At 39.8% G+C, this 23,259-nt stretch overlaps 1 protein-coding gene across 1 annotated transcript in view; it reads right to left on the bottom strand.

Moving 5' to 3' along the window:
- Positions 1–21,990, bottom strand: part of Lifr (LIF receptor subunit alpha) — a 49,603-nt gene extending 27,613 nt beyond the window's left edge. The window contains exons 1-6 of the mRNA XM_090332026.1: positions 21,033–21,990; positions 9,030–9,187; positions 8,004–8,118; positions 5,190–5,320; positions 3,854–4,017; positions 1,483–1,657 (exon numbers count right to left, since the gene is read on the bottom strand). Of these exons, the coding sequence (XP_090188152.1) occupies positions 1,483–1,657; positions 3,854–4,017; positions 5,190–5,320; positions 8,004–8,118; positions 9,030–9,168 (724 nt within the window). The 5' untranslated portion in view covers positions 9,169–9,187; positions 21,033–21,990. The remainder of the gene's footprint in view (positions 1–1,482; positions 1,658–3,853; positions 4,018–5,189; positions 5,321–8,003; positions 8,119–9,029; positions 9,188–21,032) is intronic.
- Positions 21,991–23,259: the final 1,269 nt, after the last annotated feature.

The raw sequence follows: 23,259 nt of genomic DNA, 5'->3' as shown, positions 1-23,259 counted from the left end.
CAAATAAGTCTCTTATTAAATAAATCCCCATTTAAAATCCCTTAGAAATTATTCGCATTTAGGGCCAATTTTATATTTTCCATTAGCCTAAATGTCTGCTCAAGTATTCTACACACTCGAGCAATGCGCGTTGAATCTCAACCCTAAAGCCGTAAGTTCCCAACTCCACAACAAATGATCTTCTGAATTACCTCTGTTCTCTCTTTTCACCCATCACTCCCCTGCCAACTTTATTAATCCTATCATTCCATAGAAATGGCTCACTGACCTCAAGCTCAATCCAATAGTCACTTCTCAGTGATACCTGTCTTTAATCTTCACAGCATCCCCATAGGTTGATCGAAGTCCTCCTTCTAAAACATTGTCCTCACCGGATTCCCTAACACTGTATTTACTGAATTACTCTTAGTGCTTGGGTCAGTAGCTTGCTTCAGTCATACCCTTAGACACAGGAGCATCTAAGAGATGTGTCCTTCGTCCCCATATCCTTTCTGTAAGTTATTTTAACCTTCGGAATTTAAGCATTTCAGGGGCCAGGAGTTTGGCCTAGTGGTAGAGTACATGCCTAGCATGCACAAAGATGGGTTAGATTCCTCTGTACCACATACATAGAAAAAGCCAGAAGTGGTGCTGTGGCTCAAGTGGTAGAGCTCTAACCTTGAGAAAGCCCAAGGACAGTGCTCAGGCCCTAAATACAAGCCCCCAGGACTGGCAAAAAAAAAGAATTTAAGCATTTCATATCACATGTAGATTAATGATTTCCAAATGGGAATAAACAGATAGACCAATTTACCTAGATTCCAAACTGTCATTTCCAACTTCCTGTGGGGCCTAGTACCCTGCTACTCAAGCTTATGCTAAAATTTTTCTTCCCCACCCACTTTGTCATTCATGTCCTGTCTCAGGCTACCTAAACTAACAGGTATAGTGGGCTCCATTTCTCAGTCTCAAATTTTCCTTCAATCTCTTCAGAGTTTTAACACCCTTTTCCCTTTTTCTTATGAAGCCAAATTCACAGATTGCAATTATCTTTTTCAATGACTATTCTGGTGATTTTTTTTTCTTTTTGCCAGTTCAGGTTCTTGAGCTCAGGATCTAAGTGCTGTCCTTGGGCTTTTCCAAGGCTAGAGCTCTACCACCTCAGCCACAGCACCATTTCTGGCTTTTTCCAGGTCTGTGGTACCGAGGAATTAAACCAGTCTTCATGCTTGCTAGGCAGGCACACTACCACTAGTCCAAACCCCGGGCCCCTTCTGGTGATTTTCAAAACTAGATGTCTATCTAATCACCAGGAAGTTCTTTGTAACTATAGATTTCTAAAGCCGATCAAACTTCTCTAATCCAAACTCATGGGTTGGTAAGCCTAGAATCTTTCAAGGAGATCCTCATGGAGCCACTGGGATTCAGAGAATTGAAAGTATAAACAAATTTATTCAGCAATCTAATTCATTTAAAACAAAAGATCTTTAAATAGTAGCTTACAAGGAATCTTCTTCATTTTGCTCCAGTTACTCCACTCTTTATGACCAGAGAAATAAAGGTAGTCGATGTAGCACCGAATGGACACATAATGCACAGTACACTCCAAAGGCATGTCTGAAACCCAACTCCACTGATGAACTGAATCTTCGCCATTCACAGTTGTGTTGTATGTCTCCTAAAAATAAACACAAAGTTCTATTTTCAAGTAGTGAATTTGTTTAGGATAACAAAGAACCACGAGAGACTGAATGTAATTATCATGTAAACAGTTCAGTCTTTGCTAAAACTACTTCAGTTCTTTATAAAGGAAAGGTCAGAGTAACAATTATCACTGTGAATTATGGTCATTTCTCAGCACAAGGCCTTGGTATATATTACTGTACAAGATGATAACAATCATCCAAACACTCAATATAATACCTTAAAGAAAATATACCATTGCTTAAATAATCTGCTTACTCATAAATAAAAAAAAATATTTAAGCTGGGCTCCAGCAGCTCACGCCAGTAATCCTACCTACTCAGGAGGCTGAGATGTGAGGATTGCAGTTCAAAGCCATCTCAGGCACTAAAGACAGTGAAGCTCTTATCTCCAATTAGCCACTAGAAAAATGGAAGTGGTGCTGTGGCTCAAGGGGTAGGACGGAAGCCTTGAAGAGCTCAGGGACAGTGCCCAGGCCCAGAGTACAAGCCCTACAACTGACCAAAAAAAAAAATTGAATCTGATTTTAAATGTAATTTATGGTACTATAGAATATTAATCTCAAATGTTATAACTTAAAAATCTATTAAGGCTGTGAGTTACAGCTAAAAAGCAATAGATTAAACAAGTGCTGTTTAAACTGTTTTATTTTTGTAATACTCAAAAACAAGACATGACATTGTTTTAAAAGCCAGAGTTGTATAAGAACAAAAAGCCCAGGGAGATGCAACAGCATTAATAATTCACCTGGAAGCATCTCTCTTAAATATGAGCACTGATCAGGAGGAGAGAAAATATAGAAAATACCTAGTAAGGAAGCCAAAACCCATAATAAACAGAAAAGGTTACGATGAAGAAAGAGAAAAAGAGAAAAGTTAAGTTTCTTATACCATCAGAAATAAGAAAAATATTAGGATTTTAAAAACATTGTTGACCCTAACTACTTGGAATTTCAATTCAAAACCAGCTAGGAAAGACAAATCCTTAAGCATCTTATCTCCAATTAACCAGCCAAAAGCCAGAACTGTGGTGTGGATCCGGTGGTAGAGTGCCAGCTATCAGGAGAAAGGGACAAGCAAGATCGAGTAGCTCTGAGTTCTACCCCATTAAACACACACATACATACACACACATAAATTTGCACATGCATGTGTGTATGTTTCTATATAGTGTATGTACATTTATGTAATTTATCATACAGTACTGCTATATGTATATAAATGGAAATTCAATAGCAGTACCATAAGACATCACTTAGGAAAAGTTTCTCAGACAACAGAGCAAAAGGCAAAACAAAAAAGGATAAAAATTTAGATGTCTGAGCTGGGTGTAGTGGCTCACGCCTGTAATCCTATCTACTCAGGAGGCTGAGATCTGCGTTCAAGGTTCAAAGCCAGCTCAGGCACCAAAGGACCTGAGACTCTTATCTCCAATTAACCTCTAGAAAACAGGAATTGGGGCTTTGCTCAAGGGTAGGGATAGGGTGGTAACCCTAAGCTGAAGAGCTCAGGGACAGCGCCTAAAGCCCAGGGGTAGGGTGGTAGCCTTGAGCTGAATAGTTCAGGGACAGCACCCAGACTGAGTTCAAGCCTCATGACCTACAAAAAAAAAAAAAAACAATAGCTAGATATAAGTAATTTTATGTACAATATTAGAAAAAGATACATAAAATGAAAAGTATACTTCAATTGGTAAAGACATTCATGCCAAAAAATACTAGCCTGGAGTACACAAGTAACATTTACTGTGTTTAAGTAGTACAACCAGGAACTTTTATGCCCTTAATTTCCTTTAGTTGTTACACAAATGACTTTGGAGTCACTGTATATGGTTCTAACTCCTGGTTTTTAACTCAAAACTCCTTTGATACCACCTTGAAACTGTTTTTAAGCCTACTATAAATGGCTCATTCCTATTACCCTAGATACTTAAGAGGCTAAATTGTCCTTTGAGGCCAGCTTAGGCAATAAAACCTGCTAGACTCAATCTCAATGTTTAACCAGCAAAGGGCAGGATGGAAATGGTAGTTCAAGTGACAGAACACTGGACTAGAAGTAAGAAGCTGAGTTCAAAGTTCAGTTGCATCAAAAAACAACACAAAATATGTTATGACTGTTTTATTTCTTCATGTCATAAAGAGGAACACATCTTATTTTTGTGCAAACTTACTAATTTTACTAGCTCCTTACGCTCGGTGCGTAGAATTTTAATTTCCCAGATGATATTCATGTGATATGGAAAATCAGAACCCTTATCATTCCACTCCAAGAACAGTGTAGAGGTTGGAAAATCAGCAGAAAAACTCAGTATCTCCGGAGTATCTGGAATGAAGTCTTAAAAAGAACAAGGAAACAAAAAGTTTTAGTAAGTAATGATTTTTCACATTATACTTTCATTAATACTTTTTAACTTCTATCTGAATCAAAAATAATAAAAAATTAAAAGCAATTTCTCAAAACTATTATTGAAAAATGAAACGAATATATTAAGTCCATTGTAAGTCCATAATGTATTTTTTTCTTTTTCTTTTATATTTTTTGTGCCAGTCCTGGGGCTTGAATTCAGAGATCCTGGGCTCTGTCTTTGGGCTTTCTCAAGGCTAGCACTCTACCACTTGAGCCATGGGACAGCACAGCACCACTTCTGGAATTTTCTGTGTATGTGGTACTGAGGAATCGAACCCAGGGCTAGATGTGTTAACTATGAAAGATGAGAGAGTAAACTGTCATAAATAAGCCCATCTTACAATTGAAAAGTAAGTTTTTAAAATTTGATTGTAGTAACGTTGATTGAGAAATACTATACTCTAGATTTATGTATAATGCTTAGGGCTCTCCAGAATCTACAGCATGAGTCACTGAAGGCTTACCTATACTAAAAAGGCAACAGACAGCTACTCAGGGACAGAGAAGGATGCACTGAGATGCTTTAATGAAAGCTGTGGAAGATAAGAAGTAGCTGACATGGGCAGGAGAGGAGAGCTCAGGCGCCAGAGTGACCAGAAAGAACTAGGGACTCCCAAGTACGTGATTCTTCTTTCAGGTGACTAATGACATCACAGTGTAGCAACTTAAAACTATGACATATGGGATTATTTAACACACTAAAACACATAACACTCAGGCCACTGAGGGAGAAGGACTGTAAATTCAAGGCCAGCTGAGGCTATAAAGAGAGATCTTGCTTCCTAAAAAAAAAAAACTACAACCAAGTTGGGCGCGGATGGCTCACACCTGCAATCCTAGCTACTCAGGAGGCCGAGATCTGAGGATCAAGGTTGAAAGCCAGCCCAGGGATGAGACTCTTATCTCCAGTTAACTTGAAGAAAACCAGAAGTGGTACATACTGTGGCTGGAAGTGGTACAGCACTAGACTGAGCTCAAGAGCTTAGGGACAGCACCCAGGTCCTGAGTTTAAGCCCCACAACTGACCCCAATCCCCCTGCAAAAAAAGAAAAGAACCCCCCCCACATTAGTCACAATAAATTTGTTTTTCAAATACTCACAAACATCTTTTTCATTCAGTGTGAATTTGCTTTCAGAACCATTTGAAGACCTTAATGTCATTTCATGGTCACCAGGTGAAAGAGCAGGGATTCTAGTATTTCTTTTCTCTATTGGATAACATGAATGAGACCTGCAATGAAAGGAATGGAATTTTAGTTAACAGATGTTTCATATAAAAATCTGATCACAGGAGGGGGCGAGGGGAGGGAAAAGGGTACAAAAACATGAGAAGGGGTATCAATGCGTGAGAAGTAATGCACCTACTACCTGACAAATGCCAACTGTAACCCCTCTATATATTACACTGACCATAAAAGAAAAAAACTTTAATCTGATCACATAATATATACAGGAAAATAGATTATGTTATACATAAAAAGATTCTAGGTTGTACTGCATTTTAACACTAAAAAAAAAAAAAGAGGTTAATGGTAATTTTATCAGTGTGTTGGTAAACTGCCCTAGAAAGTACAATGAGTCAGCACAGAGGTCATTTCAAGAAAACTTGGGGTTCTAGCATGCCATTCAAGCCCTACCTCAACTTCCCTATGGCACCTTATTCCTCACATGCTCTCTTCCTTCAGTTCCTGGCTCTCGGGGACCACCTCATACCAAAATGGAGTTCAGTGGATGCCAGTGAAATGTGCAAAACTAGTAGTCATGATGTCCCTTCACTCATGGTCTCAACTTAATCCCTGCTCAGCCTTGGCCCCACACTTGAACAAAACTGCTCACTTTCTGCTTTCAGATTATTTCCAGTTCCCACCTAGGATCGCACTAACAAACGTTTACTTCTCTAGTTCCAAGACTTCTGTATCTCTATGGATCATGCTTACATTCTTCAGCTTTTATTAGTAATTTTCATATTCTCATGAAAATGTTAACTAGTACAAAGGGATCTTCTGCTTATCTCACACCGTAGCCCTCACCCAGCATGTCCCTGCTATGTCTGCTCCTGGTCATTCACTTACAACTGTGGACCTGGCTCATTTGGCCACTTCCTTCTCTGTCTCATGTGATGAGAGAGCTTTAATCACCAGCTATATGAATTCTTCAAGTCACACTATTTCATTAGTTCAAGTTACTGAGCTCAACATTTGTTGAGGAGTGGGTGCTTTTTTTCTTTTTTGCTAAAACTGAGCATGTCTTGACCCTCCTCTCTGACAGCCTCTCTGGGCCTCCAAACTTCTTGGGTTTTGCTCCTTTGACCTATACATACAACTTCCATCAGCCAGTAACCACAGCATTGTTATTATTTATTGTGCACTCTAGGGAAGCCAAAATAAAACTTAAGTTTGAGTGCAAGGTAGCCAGCACTCATGATATTTTCCCAATTCTTCAGGATTCTTCTCCTTTTCTAGATTCACAGGGAGTCCATCTTCCTCTGTCCCATGGAAGCAAGACAATGGTGCTTTATTTGCCCAGAGAAAGTGAAAGCTACATCAAATAGTGCAGGGAGGAAGTTAGTTCTAAAAGCCTCTTCTCGGGCTGGGAGTTTGGCCTAGTGGTTAAAGTGCTTGCCTAGTGTGCACTAAGACCTGGGTTCCATTCCTTGGTACCACATACATACAAAAAAGCCGGAAGTGGTGCTGAGGCTCAAGTGGTAGAGCTCTAGCCTTGAGAAAGTCCAAGGACAGTGCTCAGGCTCTGAGCTCAAGCCCAGGACTGGCAAAAAAAAAAAGCCCTCTTCTCCTGCCACTAACATCAAAATACCTAGATCCCTTTGAAAGAAGCACAGCATAGAGATCCCAACTGACAGCAAAACACAAGAAAAATTCTTTGTTATCACCAAGCAAAAGAAGGAATTAGGACTTGAAAACCATTACTGCAATATGAACTAGGTTTTACTGACTAGTAAATTATGCCAATGCTGAGAAAGATGTTTAATAAATTAGACACCGAATAGTTAAGTCTGATTGTGCTTAAATACACATTGAGTCAGTTTATATCAGAAACATTCATTAGTGAACTGAGACCGGGAAAAACCTGCTGAACTCCCTCTGATATTGCTGAACAGTTCAGCATCCTTTTCCCTTTAGGGAAAACCAACAGAAATTATTCAGCTGAGTAGATAGCCCAAAGACGGACCTCTACTCTAAAGTAGAAGGGCTTCTAGTGCACCCAAGACTCCTTGAGGATGGAAGGTGATGTCTTAGAGCTTCCCACCTGCCACCCAATATCCATTTCTCCATATTGCTTGGTAACATGGACCTACGGTCAGCATCCAGATAGGAAAATTAATATATCTGCCAGTTTCATGTGCAGTCAGATTTAGCAAATGAGATAAAAGCACCAATCTTTTTCCTGCTTGATTTTTAGAATGTAGATCTGATGGTTGTTCCTTGAGAATCACCTCAAAGCATGTGATTGTAACCTAATGACGGCAGAGCAGCATGACATGAAGGGCTGTGTCTCTATGACCATCCACACCTATGCTAGCTCAGAACTGGCGCTTTCAGACCTTTCCTAAGCGTAGAGTAAATGTTGGTTGTAGTACACCATGTTACTGACATTTTCTACTAGGCAGGGCCAGACTTCAGCCTGATACAGGCAGATTCTGGTATGGGGCAGATGAGGAAAACTTCTCCTAGCAGATCAGCAGAGCGCAGGGCAGCTCCATATGAACTAGTCAAAGAATTAGGTTTTGGCTAGGAAAAGGGTATGTTTTCGACTTGACTGAAATATGATCTAGAATTTTTAATGAACTGAGTGTTAAGAATTAAAATGTCAATTTAACAATTCCTAAAATGAAATTGTTATATTCTAAACTGAAAGATGAAGAACGGCTAGTTGCAAGTTAATTCTTTCATTACCTATCTTTAAGGCAAATTTCATTAATGGTACCAGGGACGGGTTGAAAGGCAACGCTCCACAAACAGTCCCATACTGCTAAGTTGTTAGTTGTGCACTTCAAATCATTCAGTGTTCCTGGGAGGAGAAAACACAAAAACACAGTCCATGAAAAAAAGTACCCTGCACAGAAAATGGAAAGCAAGGAAGATATTTAGAAGGAGGAAAAAGTGGGGGAAGATAAGGAGGCAAAAAAATGACAGTGTGGTAAATCTACGTCATACTCTACAAACACTTATAAAAAGGATTTTCTTATTTTTATAGACTGAGAGCATGAAATTAACAGTAGCAATATTAACGATGCATTACAAAAGTGTAAGACAGAAGATAGAAACTATTACATGTGTACATATTAGAAATCAGCAGTAACCATAAAAATAAGGTTACTTAATCAAGGAGTGTGTGAGACAGAGAACTATTGAATTATGGAAATGATATAAAAATAAAGCCAAGAAGTAACATATGGGTAATATTCTTCATCCTAGAAAGCTAAGTAATACATACATAAACACTTCAGCATATTTAAATAAGGTAACAAGTAATACTGCAAAGGATATTTAAAGTATGTTTATATAATACTGTAAAAAGGTAAAATTAGAGAAAGAAAAGTGTACAGTGTTGGTGAGGATGGTGCTGGAGGGGCAAAAAACAGTACAGTGAGAATTTTTTATGTGCAGGGTCTGATTGTATCTGATGGTGATAGTAATTAGTGACTACATCCTTGCAAAACCCACACAACTGTACCCTAAAAGGACAAATATTATTGAAACTTAAACTTTATTCTTTTCAAAAGGCAAAGAAATATTGTGGTCTGTCTTTTTTTTAATGGCTTTATAAAAAAGAAACCAAAAAATACCTAGAAAAAAGACTGAGACAGATTTTAGCCAGTAAAAATCTGCATAGGTCAACAGTGAAATAGCACCGTCGCACAGCTAGAATGAAAATAAAAATTAGGTTTGATCGATCTCTGTTTTTGATGACACACTTACCTTTTTTATAGCTATTTACTTGATCCATCAGATATAGAAGAACAAATGCTGATAAGAGCCATCGGAAATTTGAAGTCCTCATTCTTTTACTGTCTACCATCTGAGATGGTTGTCTCCAGAATAAGTAAATATCCATCATCTGTGCAGTGCAGTCAGTCCTAGGTTAGGAGAAGAATTTCAAACAGTGTCCAAGCTGCTCTGAAGACACACCTATTATTGCATACAGCATACTGAAAATGGAACTGACACATGCTGGAGCATGTTGCTCATTCCTAACTGAAGAGATTCAACCCAAGCTTACTAAGCTTCAGGAAACATCAACAACTGGACACAGATGTTGCTTCAGGTGTTTGGCACTCAGTCAATGGACAAATGATGGACTTCTGATTCAAGATGATAAGTAAATGCATGTTTATCCACTCTCTACCTCATACTACTAAAATGGACAAAAGCATTTCATAAAATTAAAAATTTGGGGCTGGGGATGTAGCCTAGTGGCAGAGTGCTCAGCTGGCATGCATGAAGTCCTAGTTCAATTCCTCAGTAACATATATATAGAAAAAGCCTGAAGTGGTGCTGTGGCTCAAGTGGTAGAGCACTACCTTTGAAAAAAAAAAACCCAAGGATAGTACCCAGGCCCTGACTTCAAGCCCCAGGACTGGGCCAAATATAAAATAAAAATTTGACAAGTTTAAATGATACAGGATTGGTGCTTTAGTCTTAATTAGTGCTCATTAACACATAACCCCAAATATACCACTTCTTACACAATCCCAGGTATATTCTATGCCACATATGGTGTGGCCCTTCAGCTCTCTGTGCCTCAGTTTCTTTATCTGCAAAGTGAAGACGTAAACTATTTTCTTGAGTTTGAGGATCAAATTTAAATACATATAAAGTTCTCAGAATAGTACTAAGGACATGGTAAAGGCTATATGTTAATTGGCATATGGAGAAGAGAGAAATCAAGGATATTTGCTAGGCTTTATCTAGCTAACCCGCAGTGGAGTAGAGATGGCATGATTGAGTTCTCTCTGGGTACATGAAGAAGGGGGCCATGAGATATGAGGCTGAGGCTGCAGGACTCAAAGATTTATTCACAGAAACCAAGCCTGATATGTTGCCTTCCCTTCCTGGCTCAGGACAGAGGCACTCTCCCTGTAGAACTTGAACTGTGTAAGAACAAGGACAGAGAACACAGACATTGGACATTTAGAGATTCCACATCATAATGAATTTCTGTCCACTCTCCTAGAATGAAACCTGACCATTAACTGGTCCTTCCTTCCTTTTCTGACTAAAAACCTGGGGTTATATTTATTATTGCTTAATTTTAGGGTGCACAGAAAATCAAAGATCACAAAGCATAAAAGCAAGGCCTAAAATATTAATAGAAATTCAGAATGAAAGGAAATCAAAAGGAAAATAAGAACTACTCAATGAGGAAATGGATAATGTGGAAAACTCAAAAAGGAAAACAAAAACCCAAATCCTCTAAATAGTGTTTACAGACAAACATGGCAGAGCCATAAAAACCAGGAGAACATGCGATAATATCACCAATCTCACTTATGTATTCAGGGAATATATAAAACCTCAATTGCTCAAGTCACACAATTTCACAGTTGTAAAGGAATAACCAACTGAATGAAGAATAAACATGACCTCCAAAACTCAAAGCCCACACCAAAGCAAGCACAAGCTATACATATTGCTTGTTAAACATTATTAAAATGATACAATCCCGCACAGCAAGTTCAGTTATTCTAGAATGGAGACTCCTATGTTCCTCTGCAATGCCAGGAAGAAGTGGCAAGAGGGAGATGGAGGGAGATGGAGGGAGCAGCTGAGGAGCTCAGGACCAGGCTGCCAGTCTAGGGACTCTTCATCTAATTTACAGTAGGGACTAAGGATACATTACTTTGAATGTCTTTTGGCTTTAGCCTTCACAATCACAGCATAGATGCAAAGTCTGGGATCTATTAAAAGACCTCCGAAGTTAAGATGTAATGCTCTGCTCCCATTGGCAGGAAATGTGTGTGCAGAGGGCAAATGGCTTGCACAAACCTAGCATCAGCTTAAATCACCTACCAAGATTTCCAAGGAGGCAGTAAGCATCAGAATATGGGGTGCACAGCAGAAAGAGACATCAGCAGTGTCACCCAAATCTGCTCAACTTAAAAGAGGCAGAGCAATGAAGAAGACTTCTGTCATAACAATTACTTAGAAAATTGTAAGCAAGCCATTGGGCAACATAATTTTATGTTTCCAATGCATACAACTTCATTACCAAGCCATACTTGAGGTTGGTATATGACATGAACAGAACTTTCCAGTGTACTTTCAGAAAGAAAAGGAAACCCATGAAACTTCTCTATGCTCACTCTGGCTAGAAATACTATCAGAATTTGCTCCCCATCCCTTGTTCCTTAAAGAGCTTATTTTTGCAGAATTTCAGGAGCTTTCAAGAGTAGGATATCTGGATTAACATTGTGCAAACACCTAGCAGGGAGGGGCAAACCAAGTAACAAATGCACATAAAAGCAGGTATTTAATAATGTAGATATTATAATGTAGATTGTATATTGTAATATATAAGTGTATATTAATATAATGTAAATACTGTATATATGTATTATATATAACAATTCAAAACAGACAATAAACGCTTCTGTTCTTATTAAGATTGCTAAGTGGGAAGAAGAACGAGTATTCTTGTTTCTTCACATACAGATAGGCAACACACAGCAAGCCAAATAGAAACCAATCTGAGCTCACGTCCTATCTACCAGGAAGCCTGATCACTGACTACCACCTGTGTAGGCAGAGCATTCACATATGTACAGTGACTTGCTTTTCCCTTAGCCTTGAAAATTCTGGCTATAGTATTCATGAGGTTTTGGACATTTGTTCTAAGGCTAACTATAAATATGAGCTGAGAAAAGTAAATCTAAATCCGGAAACTACAGTCTCTGTGTAGTTTGTTCAGTTTATTTTGGACATGAGACAGGAGAGAATTATATCACATCCTGCAATCACAAAGCTAATCTGGGCACCTGAGGCACCCATCAGCTTCAGGTGAGGCAGGCCTCCCCTGACATGAGATCAGGTGAATTTCCCCCTGATAGCTCAGGAACATTCATAGGCTTTGAAGCATTTTGGATTTCTGATTTTTGGATTTGAGAGAGTCAACTTGTATATGTTTCTCTACTATCTCACCAATATTGAGGTTGGGTCAAAAGTGGGGAAAGTTTTATTATGTAGTAAAAGTATACGTATATTTCCTGATGATCTGAAATGGTTTATTTGTGAACTGCTTACTGTATCATTTACTTGTTTCTGTAGTCAATCTTTTCCTACTACCTGACAAGAAATATTACAAAAGCATAATCTTTTTTCCCCATCGTAAGAAATGTGTGTAGAATCAGAAAAGATGTCTCTAATTTAGACATATAGTAGGAAATCCAGGTCATCTGACCAAGGCTCACCTATCAAATGTCTCTGACTCTCCGATTTGGGAAAAAGGGAAATCCTAGAGCTTGAGCTCAGGGCCTGGGTACTGTCCTTAGGTATTCTCAAGGCAGGCGCTCTACCACTTGAGCCATATCACCACTTCCAAGCTTTTCTGGGTATGTGGTTCAAGGAAGTGAACCCAGGGCTGTATGCATGCTAGGCAAGCACTCTACCACGAGGCCACACTCCTGGCCCAAACATCTCTAACTCTTACGAACAGTTATTAACTCATATTAACTCTTGATTTATTTTGCGAATGTATTCCTCAGTTGTTTTCTTACTTTCCTTTGAGGCTTTTGTTTTACTTTTATTAAACCAGATTTTTCAATTTTGACTTTTGGACCAAAGACCTTCTCATCCCAAAGTTATACAAATCATTATCCTTGTTACATCTAAGGTGACATAAAACTAAATGAGGTGTACACCATGAGTCAGGGACTCATTATTGTCCCTCCTGGTTACCCTCTATGCCAATTGTTTATGTAATAAACAATCCACTCTTTCCCTCATACATTCCAGACACCTTTAGGGATCACTGCTTCCCAGCTGTCCTAGAAGAAGTCCTCGAGCCATTGCTCTTTCCACCTTCCATTCCCTCCCTGAACAGTCCTGACAGCTCTTGTGGCTTCAATCACCACTCACACCCTCACTAACAACTTCCCAATCCTTCCAGAACTGGTCTCACCAAGCTAGATGGACCATCTGCCACACAGGTGCTACCAAACCTATACCAATCCACCCCATATTGGGTCTCCTCAGAGTGACAAAATAGTTTCATCCTACACATCCACTTGGACATGTTACAAATTCTTCAAGAATTTTATGTATACACCAGTAAACTTACTTCTCTCTCCAAACCTGCTTCTGCTGGGTCCCAGGCCCTGGTGGAGGCAGCAGTAGTCTCTCTGGCTTGCCCAAACCTGGATCACAGAAGGTGATCTCCCTTGACTCTTCTGCCTTCATTACCCTTCCCACCATGATCCCCTGTCTCCTGTTGCTAATTCCCATCACTTCTGATATAGGTAATTTAAAACAATCACTTAATTCATATCTCATCTCCTTGCAAACCACCATCCACAATGAGCTACTTAGTTTAACAGTGTTGACATTTCTAAGACTTAGCATTCTTTTAGGCTTTGGGTCCCTCCAATAGCTCAGATACATCAAAGTTCAAATCAGATTTTTGCTCTACAGTCTTCTTCCTTTCTGAGAACATTTCTTTCTTCTGGACTCAGGTTGATAACACATCTGTAGTATCAGGACTCAAATATTGTACCAATTACATGTTCATTCCTACTTGAGTTATCATGAAGATCATTTTTCTGTTCCTTCCACACTTCTTAGTAATTTTGCACACTATATGCAGAATTTAGTGGGGGAGGGGGCTGGGGGGAGGGGTCAGTCATGGGACTTGAACTCTGGGCCTGGTCGCTGTCCCTGAGCTCTTCAGCTCAAGTCTACTGCCTTACCCCTTGAGCCACAGAGCCACTTCTGGTTTTCTGGTGATTAATTGGAGATAAGGGTCTCATGGATGGTGCAAGGAGTTTGGCCTAGTGGTAGAGTGCTTGCCTAGCATGCACGAAGACCTGGATTCAATTCCTTGGTGCCACATACATAGAAAAAAAGCTGGAAGTGGTACTGAGGCTCAAGTGGTAGAGCTCTAACCTTGAGAAAGTCCAAGGACAGTGCTCAGTACCTGAGCTCAAGCCTAGAACTGGCAAAAAAAAAAAAAAAAAAAAAAAAAAGAGTTTCACAGACATTTTAGTGCCTGAGCTGGCTTTGAATTGCCATCCTCAGATCTCAGCCTCCTGAGTAGCTAGGATTACAGGCATGAGCCACCACACCCGGCTCAGAACTTAAGTCTTACAACAACCACATATGTAGGAATATTTTATCCTCACTTGTATGTCCAACATTTGGAGACCTAAAAAAAAATTCACCCAAATGGAGTTTTTCATAGGACTTAAAATCTCTGCTGTCACCCAAGTGTTTCATTACATTCTAAAGAGCAATGTGAGCAGAGTGCTTTGGAATGACCCTTTTGCCACAGAGAAATCTGTAAATGAAAAAACAACAGTGGTTCTAATTGTGGAGCTTTTCTTTTTCATACATGAAAGCTGTTTTTAAAGGCTTTATAAATTCTAAGAGAGGGGAAAAGGCTAATTGTACAACCATTTATGTAGCTATAATGCTATTTTTAGATAAGTCTACCACTTAATATAGAATTCATATTTTCCAGATATCATATATTGTTCATAAGGGGCAGACACTTTAAATGCAATATTGAATTTAATTCACGTAATCATCTTAAAAGGCCAGCGTTGTTAGTCACTCATTTTGAAAGGAACTGACTAACCCAGAGGCAGGGGACAAGGAAAGAGAAGGTAATGGCAGGGTCAATTTGATAAGAGTATAACATATGCTGCACACATAACACGGGGTAAACCTTTTGTACAACTAATGTACATTAAAAAACAGAATGAGGGCTGGGAGTTTGGCCTAGTGATAGAGTGCTTGCCTAGCATGCACAAAGACCAGGGTTCGATTCCTTGGTACCACACACATAGCAAAAAGCCGGAAGTAGTGCTGAGGCTCAAGTGGCAGAATGCTAGCCTTGAGAAAGTCTAAGGACAGTGCTCAAGCCCTGAGCCCAAGCCCAGGACTGGCAAAAAAAAAAAAAAAAAAAACCAGAATGATACCATAGGCCAAGTTGAGAAAGGATACCAGTAGGAAGAAGGTCAATGGAGAAGAATTTGGTTAAATACTTTACATTTTCACATGGATACAAAGATCACAGTAAAACTAATAAATACTAGTTTAAAATGTTGGTTTAAATTTATTTTTTATGAACTGAGGTACAGAGAGGACACAGCTAGGAAGGGGCAGAGCTAAGTCCAGCACTGTCTACAAATCTTAGCTCTAAACCATTGAGCTATACTGTAAAAAGAAGAAAAGGTTTGTAGAATTATTCTTCCATTGAAGAGTGCCAGGTACAGGATCTCAAACAATCCACCTAGCAGGCCAGGAGTTTGGCCTAGTGGTAGAGCGCTTTCCTAACATGCACGAAGACCCGGGTTCAATTCCTTGGACCTTATACACATAGAGAAAAATAAAAGCCAGAAATGGTGCTGTGGATCAAGTGGTTGAGCTGTAGCCTTGAGAAAGCCCAAGGATAGTGCTTAGGCCCTGAGTTCAAGGCCCAGGACAGGCAAAAAAAAAAAATCCACCTAGCATCTCCAGCCTCAGCTCTCAAATTACACGACTACTATCAGGGCCTTCCTCCCTATTTTACATGGTGTTCAAAACCTATCGCTGTTTTTCTCCAGAACACCTTGTATGAATCTTGTAGCAACCAGCAGAGGCAGCTTGTGATCAGGAATGCCTCTGTCCCCATACTGTAAGTTAATTTTTAATGTTGTTATTTGGGTAAATACCACCTGCTTATCATCTCATAATGAAGATCAGACAGCCTGTGTTTAGGAACAAAATGGAAAATAACTGCTGTTTTATTGTCCTCCTTCCAACTCTAAGTGCACTTTTATCTGGCTAAGCTCTTAACTCAGCAGGTGCAAACTCAAACAAACTCCAAGAGTAAGCCAGATGAAGTGAGTGCCACCAGGAATGTGCAGTCCAGAGACCCGCAGCTGTGGCCTGGGTCTTATGGCTATTTTATATCACAGGAATAAGGTACAGGACAGCTATGGATCTTCAGTTTAAAAAGAAAGAAAGACAAGACTGCTGCTCTTTCAAGGGAAGTATGAGCACACAGACCAGGAAGAGGAAGGGGAAAGGAGAGCTTTAGTCAGTGGGGCAGAGATGCTCATCTTTGGGCACTGGAGATGACTCCAGGTTTTCTCCTCTCCCAATGAGAGGCTGCACTGAAAAAAAAAATCTATTGTTTTATTTTTAAAATATGAAATCTCCTTATTTTTTGATGCTAGTAACTAATTTGGGGAGGGGGGGTAGAGGGAATGCACTATGTGAGCCAAACAAAATACAGCTGAAGACCAATACAGCTCTCAGAAAACCAGTTAAAAGCCTGCCTCAAAATGCACTAACACTAAAAATTTATCATTTTAAAACATAAATTATTATCCAGGTGAAGTAGCTCATGATTGTAATCCTAGCTACTCAAGAACAGAAATCAGAAAGATTGTGACTCCAAGTCAAATCAGAAAGGTTTGTGAGAGGGCCGGGAGTTTGGCCTAGTGGTTAAAGTGCTTGCCTAGCATGCATGAAGACCCGGGTTCAATTCCTCGGTACCACATACATAGAAAAAAAAAAAGTCGGAAGTGGTGCTGAGCCTCAAGTGGTAGAGCTCTAGCCTTGAGAAAGTCCAAGGACAGTGCTCAGGCCCTGAGCTCAAGCCCAGGACCGGCAAAAAAAAAAAAAAAAAAGAAAGGTTTGTGAGACCCTCATCTCAGGCAATAAAAATCTGGACATTGTGGCAAGGGTCTGTCATCTCAGCTAGGCAGAGATGGATAAAAAGGAAAATCATATCAAATTGGGGGGTTGACTCAGGTGCTAAAATGCTTGCCCAATAAACATAAAGACACGAGTTCAAACCCTAGTACCATGCCACCATTATATGTGTGTGTGTGTGTGTGTGTGTACACATATGAGGGAGGGCATAAAATATATGTACATACATATATATGTATATATATATATATTATTTGTGTTTCAATACACAGATATTGACCAAAATGCACCTAGATACCTTAACATTCTTTGGGATCAGAATCTGAAAACCCTCCATTCCAAAAGAACTCATTTTAAAAATTCCAGTCCTCAAAATTAAGACATCAATTTAGATGATCAAATGGCTACCAAAGAGATGAAGGAGAAGGAGAAGGAGAAGAAGGACGAGGAGGAGGAGGAAGAGGAGGAGGAGGAGGAAGGGAGGGGGGAGGAGGGGGGAAGAGGAGGAAGAAAAAGAGGAGGAGGAGGAGGAAGAAGAGGAGATGGAGGAGGAAGAGGATGATGAAGATGATGATGATGATGATGATGATGATGATGATGGTAATCATGATGGTGGTGGTGGTGGTGGTGGTGGTGGTGATAACCACAACAATAGCTACTGCCACTACCATTATTACTAAATTAATAGCCCTCAAGTTGTATACACTAATAATTCCATGATTCATAAGGTTGTGTTTTAGTTGGCTGTAGGAGGAAACAGCGTGCAAGGTCAGTATTTGTCATTAGGGGTCTAGGACATATCTCTTATGACTCCTGAGACTACTACAACATATACATGTACATTTTACATGTGTACAAATTGTGTGCCCAGAATGAGTCACAGATCTAATGCCACGACACATACTCTCAAATGGAAACATTATTTAAACGTGTAAAATCATGTGCTAGAACTCCTCATACAGGGTGTTCTTGAGCTCCATTGCACTCTTGATTTATTGGGAAGGACTTATTATTAATTAATAATTCTCATTAATTTTACAAAAGATAATCTCAAGAAAGCATGTGGTTTTCCTTAAGGTCATGAAAGATGGCCCCTCACAGAAGACAGAGTAACAATTTTCAGACTATTAGCCCAGGACATTCTCACACAGGTTTAATATAAGTCACCTAAATCATCTGTAAATGTCAACTAGGTGAATAATCTAGCTGTTGCTCATCCAGATAGCTGAAGAAAGAGGAGGCAGGGTGCGTGCATTCATTGAGAAGTGCAGCAGAAGGCTGTCTTTTAAAAACTGCAGGAGAGTAAGTAGAAGTCATTTGCTTGTTGACTGTGGCAGCTACCATTCATTGAGTGGGCTCCTGGCTCTGGTTTGTGAAGGCTCTTCCTTCCCCTGTGACACTCAGGGGCACATCTATCCAGGTCAATGCTGCCTACTCCAGTGCCTGGCAAAGCAGAGGCACTCAACCGGGTCTGAGTAAATCACCTGTCTCCCTGATGTCTCTATAAAAGGAAACAAAAGTCAGATCCTGACCTTCAAGAACCAACCTAGGTCTATTCAAGACAACTGCAGAAGAAAAACAATCAAGGCAAAACAAAACTCACTGGCAATAAACTGGTACTTCTCTTTTCAAAACAGAAACCCATCAAGTTATTTCCCAGTGTCCAGAAGCAATGAAATACTTTGCCAGAACGCTCTGAGATGCTTTTCACACAGTTTGAAATAATTTATGCAACAAAATTATTCTTTAGAAATCCCATAATAAAAATGGAACACAGATCTGTCAGATCAGATCAGTGAGTCAAGATGAAATTTATCAACGATTTACTTCCTTTGGGCACCAGGACTGTACTTCTCTGTACATTTACAGAGAAGAAAACACTTCTGGACCGAAATACTACACATGGAAATGCAAACTGATCCAAATTCCTCTGCACATCACATTTACACACTGAAATTCAGTTGTAATCAATACAGAGAAATAAACTCATCTAACATTTGGTGTATAGTCTTGGAATTTTCCTATACAATATATAAAGAATTGTAAACACAGCCAAGCCCCAGTGGCTCATCCTTGTAATCATCCCTAGCTCATCCCTAGCTCATCCCTAGCTACTCAGGTGACTGACATCTGAGGATCACAGTTCAAAGCCAGAAGACTGGAAGTGACACTGTGGCTCAATTGGTAGAGCAATAGCCTTGAGCTGAAGAGCTCAGGAACAGAGCCCAAGGCCTAAGTTCAAGCCCCATGACCGCCCCCGCACATGTAAGTTGTAAATACACACATATACACAAACTCCAAAAACAGGAAAAGAACTTAGACCAACTTACACTTGCTACTTTGAAATCTTCAAGTTTACAAATTTTGAGACTTGTTCCACACTCCCTACATTCCTGTTGATGAAGAGAATATTCTATGACTTGTAGCTACCACAATTCATTTAATCAATCTTCCTATTACTGAACACTTGTTTCCAGTTTGTAACTGGTATACAACAAGCTTACAAAAATCATTGTTTGCAAATTACAGAGGCTCTTTTATAGTGTATACGTTTTTGTGGAGGTCCATCAGCATTTGGAGTTAACTTTTTCCCAAACTTTACAGAGCTTGAGCCAAGTCTGAAGCTTCCCACCACAGTAAGGACTGCTGTGGGAAGGAAAAGGCTCCAGACAGGAGAATGGCAGCCGCTTGCTCCATGTTGGTGAGAACCACTACTATCAGTTGGATTGTATGTTCACACTTTATTCTTATTTTCCCTTAGTTGAAATTCCTAAGGATGGAAATGACTGACTAAGGGACAGGGAACATTTTTGAGGCTTTTGATGAGTAATACAAAATTGCCCTCCTGGAAAGTTCCGATTCAAACACCCACCAGCAGCATCTGAAAGTGACAATTTCCCAAACCCTCCAGGGTTGGCTAGTTTTGTGTTAAAACAATCAAGTTCCTCTATAGTGACATTATTAATAAAACACATCCAGAGAAACAGCAAACAACTCAGATATCAAATAATGGATCTTAATGCACACAGCATTTTTAAATGGAAGTTACCAAACTCTAATGATACCAAATACCAGCAGACTGATTGTAACCGGATGACTTCCAGAAAATCTAGTGACACCAGGGCTCCTAAAGATGCCAGGCACTAAGTGAGTGCACACACTGTACCTATATTTGCTTCTCTGGCTTCAGAGGTTTCAGTGGTTAGGTTTTAAGCAATAGGCTCTATTTTTTTAAACATGAAAGTGTATACTCCTTCAAATTTTACAAGCACAGTCATATAGTTAATGTGGCAACCTAAAATAATTTTAGATAAATAATTTTTTCTATGTGTCTATGCCAGTAATGGGGCTTGAACTCATAAACTGGCATTTTTCCTTAGCTTTTTTTTTCTCAAAGCTGGCACTCTAGTGGCTAACTGGAGACTTTTCTCCCTTAGCTGGCATCTCTAAGGATTACAAGCATGAGCCACCCATGCCTGGCCTAATTCCTTTTAGATACACAATTCTTTTAGACATATTCATAACTCAGCAACATCTTGGTGCCTACTGTGAGTAAAATATTGTTCTAATGTTGGAAACACAGTAGTGATCCCCACAAATTATAACACTTCCAGATCTCACTTTCTTTACCTGAAAACTTGAAACTTGAGAAATTGAACAGATGACCCAAGGGCCCTTTCTGTCTATCAAAATTTATCTTTTTTAAAAATTGTTTTTGTTAAGCATCTCTTGGCTGCTTTATTTTCTTTCTTTCCCTCCTTCCTTCCTTTCTACTTTTTTTTTTTTTACCAGTCCTGGAGACTGAACTCAGGACCTGAGCACTGCTGCCCTTGGGTTTTTTCAAGGCTAGAGCTCTACCACTTGAGCCACAGCACCATGTCCAGCTTTTTTCTATGTAGGTGGTAACAAGGAGGCGAACCTGGGTCTTCATGCATGCTAGGCAAGCACTCTACCACTAGGGCAAACTCCTGGCCCGGATGCTTAATTTTCTATTACTCACAAGAGCTTTGCTCTAGTTCTTCCACAAATTAGCACCAGGAAATCCCAACAAAGAGACAATACACCTACTATAAAACTTTGGTGACCCAGGAACCTTGAAGGAATAAGCACAGGATAAAGTTCCAATGAAACGATTTGTGCTCCCAAGTTTGTTTCTTTGAACAGGTTTCTCAAGTGTTCTCGGCTCCTTTTCTGTTGTGCAGGGCTCTAAAAAAAAAAAATGGCTTGAGGGGCTGGGAGCATAGCCTAGTGATAGAGTGCTCGCCTTGCATGCACAAAGCCCTGGGTTCGATTCCTCGGTACCACAAACAGAAAAAGCTGGAAGTGGTGTTGTAGCTCAAGTGGCAGAGGGCTAGTCTTGAGCAAAAAGTGTCCAAGGACCCAGTGCCCAGGCCCTGACTTCAAGCTCTACGACTGGCAAAACAAAACAAAACAAAACAACAACAACAACAAAAAACCAATGGCTTGCTTGAAGCCTGCCAGGGTATAGTCCTGAAGCCCTGGTGATGGATTACCCTACACTTAGTCCCACAATCCCACACAAGTCTGTAGAATGGGGACCACCCCCTGTCTGGACAGCATTTCTAATATTAGCAACAGAAAGCAGTACATCTGTCACTTCTGTATTTTTTGATATTTTCCCCCAGATGTTGATAGTACCAGCATGTCAACTGTCCTCAGGTCCAAAGATTCGTCCAAGAAGCCTTCTTGAGAAGCACTTAGACACTTCAGAGAAAAACAGAGAAAAGGCCAAGCCATACACACCTTCAGGAAGCAGTAGCACCTCCTTGTGGACTTCTAGGATACTGTTACTAACAGCCCTAGGCATATGCACTGATTCTAATTCTGTATCTCCCTCATAAACCACAACAATCAGTAACAGCCAAGATTTTCCTACCTCTGTGCAAAAAGTGCAAGAAAAACCATCACTAGCCAGAAGTTTTCTCTCCACTTCCAACATCAAACTATAAAACAGTAGCTAATAAACACATGCTTTGCTCACTTGAGTAACATCAGCAGCCACATGATTTCCAGGAAGAATGTACATGCCATAGCATGATGGAGGGAAAATCTGGAATCCTTCAATTTTACAGGAAATGTAAAGGAATTGATAGCTCAAATTAATTCAAGTTTCTAATCCTCTAAGCTTACCATATCTAGCTCCCTGCTTCTTTCTACTGCTCCCTGAGGAGCTTTGCCATGAGCTAAAAGGACAAAGGGACAAAAAGGTCCTTGGCTTCAGACAGAGGACTTGAATAATCTACCCCTCTCGTGGAATTAACACAACTTACAGGACATAGATACAACGCATTCGTGTATCATCTAGTTAAAACTGGAAAAAAAAAAACCAAACCTTAAAACATATATCCTACAAGATCACAAAACTCCTGATATGGAATAAGAGTCTGAAAGTGCCAGTCAAGAAAAAAAGACAACAGATTCTTGCCTATCTACAACAATTGCTTGGCATAATACACATTTCCCAAGCTTTCAATTAATATAAAGGAACATATATTTAGAATGACAAACAGAACTTGGGAAAAGGAAATACCACAAGTTCCCGACAGTTCCTAAAATAGACCAGGTACACATTCCTCCCAGAAGAATAAAGGTACCTGAATAAAACACATATATTTTACCTTCTCATTAGTCCAAAAGAACTAAAACACTCAAAGTATAAAAAAGGGAATTTTAACCATTTTACATCTATTCAAATGGCTACCTCACTGAACTCTCTTTGAAACGACTATAATTTACTGGAATAGGCGTGTTTTTTAGATTTCCTACTTGAGTTTCATGGAAGACAAATGAAGTGTAACTGACTTAAAGCACCAATTTGAGAGCTTGTTAACTGTAACATTTGGGTAAGGTCAAGGGCCAGAGCCACTGCAAGGCTTAGATTAGACTCCTGAATCCAGGTATTATGACCAAAACCTGGCAAGCTGACTTCTTAACCTCTCTGATTACTCACTGAGCAAACTGTCATAGGCCACTGTGGGGCAGAAATTGTGTCTCCTGCTGCCTATACAACAGGGAACTGGCAGGCCCTGTTCCTATCCTTCTGGAGCTGCCAGCCATAGAAGAATTCCACCATCTGCAGTTTCTTTTCCACTCCTTGTGAGCATTTCTGGGCCTATCTAACACATACTCTCAAGACTTGATGGGAAGACACTGCATCCCCTCTCCTCCACCACCCACTCCAACCAAAGAGGGAGCTGTGCAACTCTCAAGCCTACAAAGCACAAATCCACTCACCACTCTCACACTTGCTGTGCCTTCTGCCTAAGCCATTCTT

The sequence above is a fragment of the Megascapheus bottae genome, chromosome 4, assembly GCF_031878675.1.
Source record: "Megascapheus bottae isolate mThoBot1 chromosome 4, mThoBot2.hap1, whole genome shotgun sequence".
In the NCBI taxonomy this organism is placed as follows: domain Eukaryota; kingdom Metazoa; phylum Chordata; class Mammalia; order Rodentia; family Geomyidae; genus Megascapheus; species Megascapheus bottae.
The sequence above is the reverse complement of the archived record's forward strand: the minus strand, read 5'-3'. Positions and strand labels throughout refer to the sequence as shown.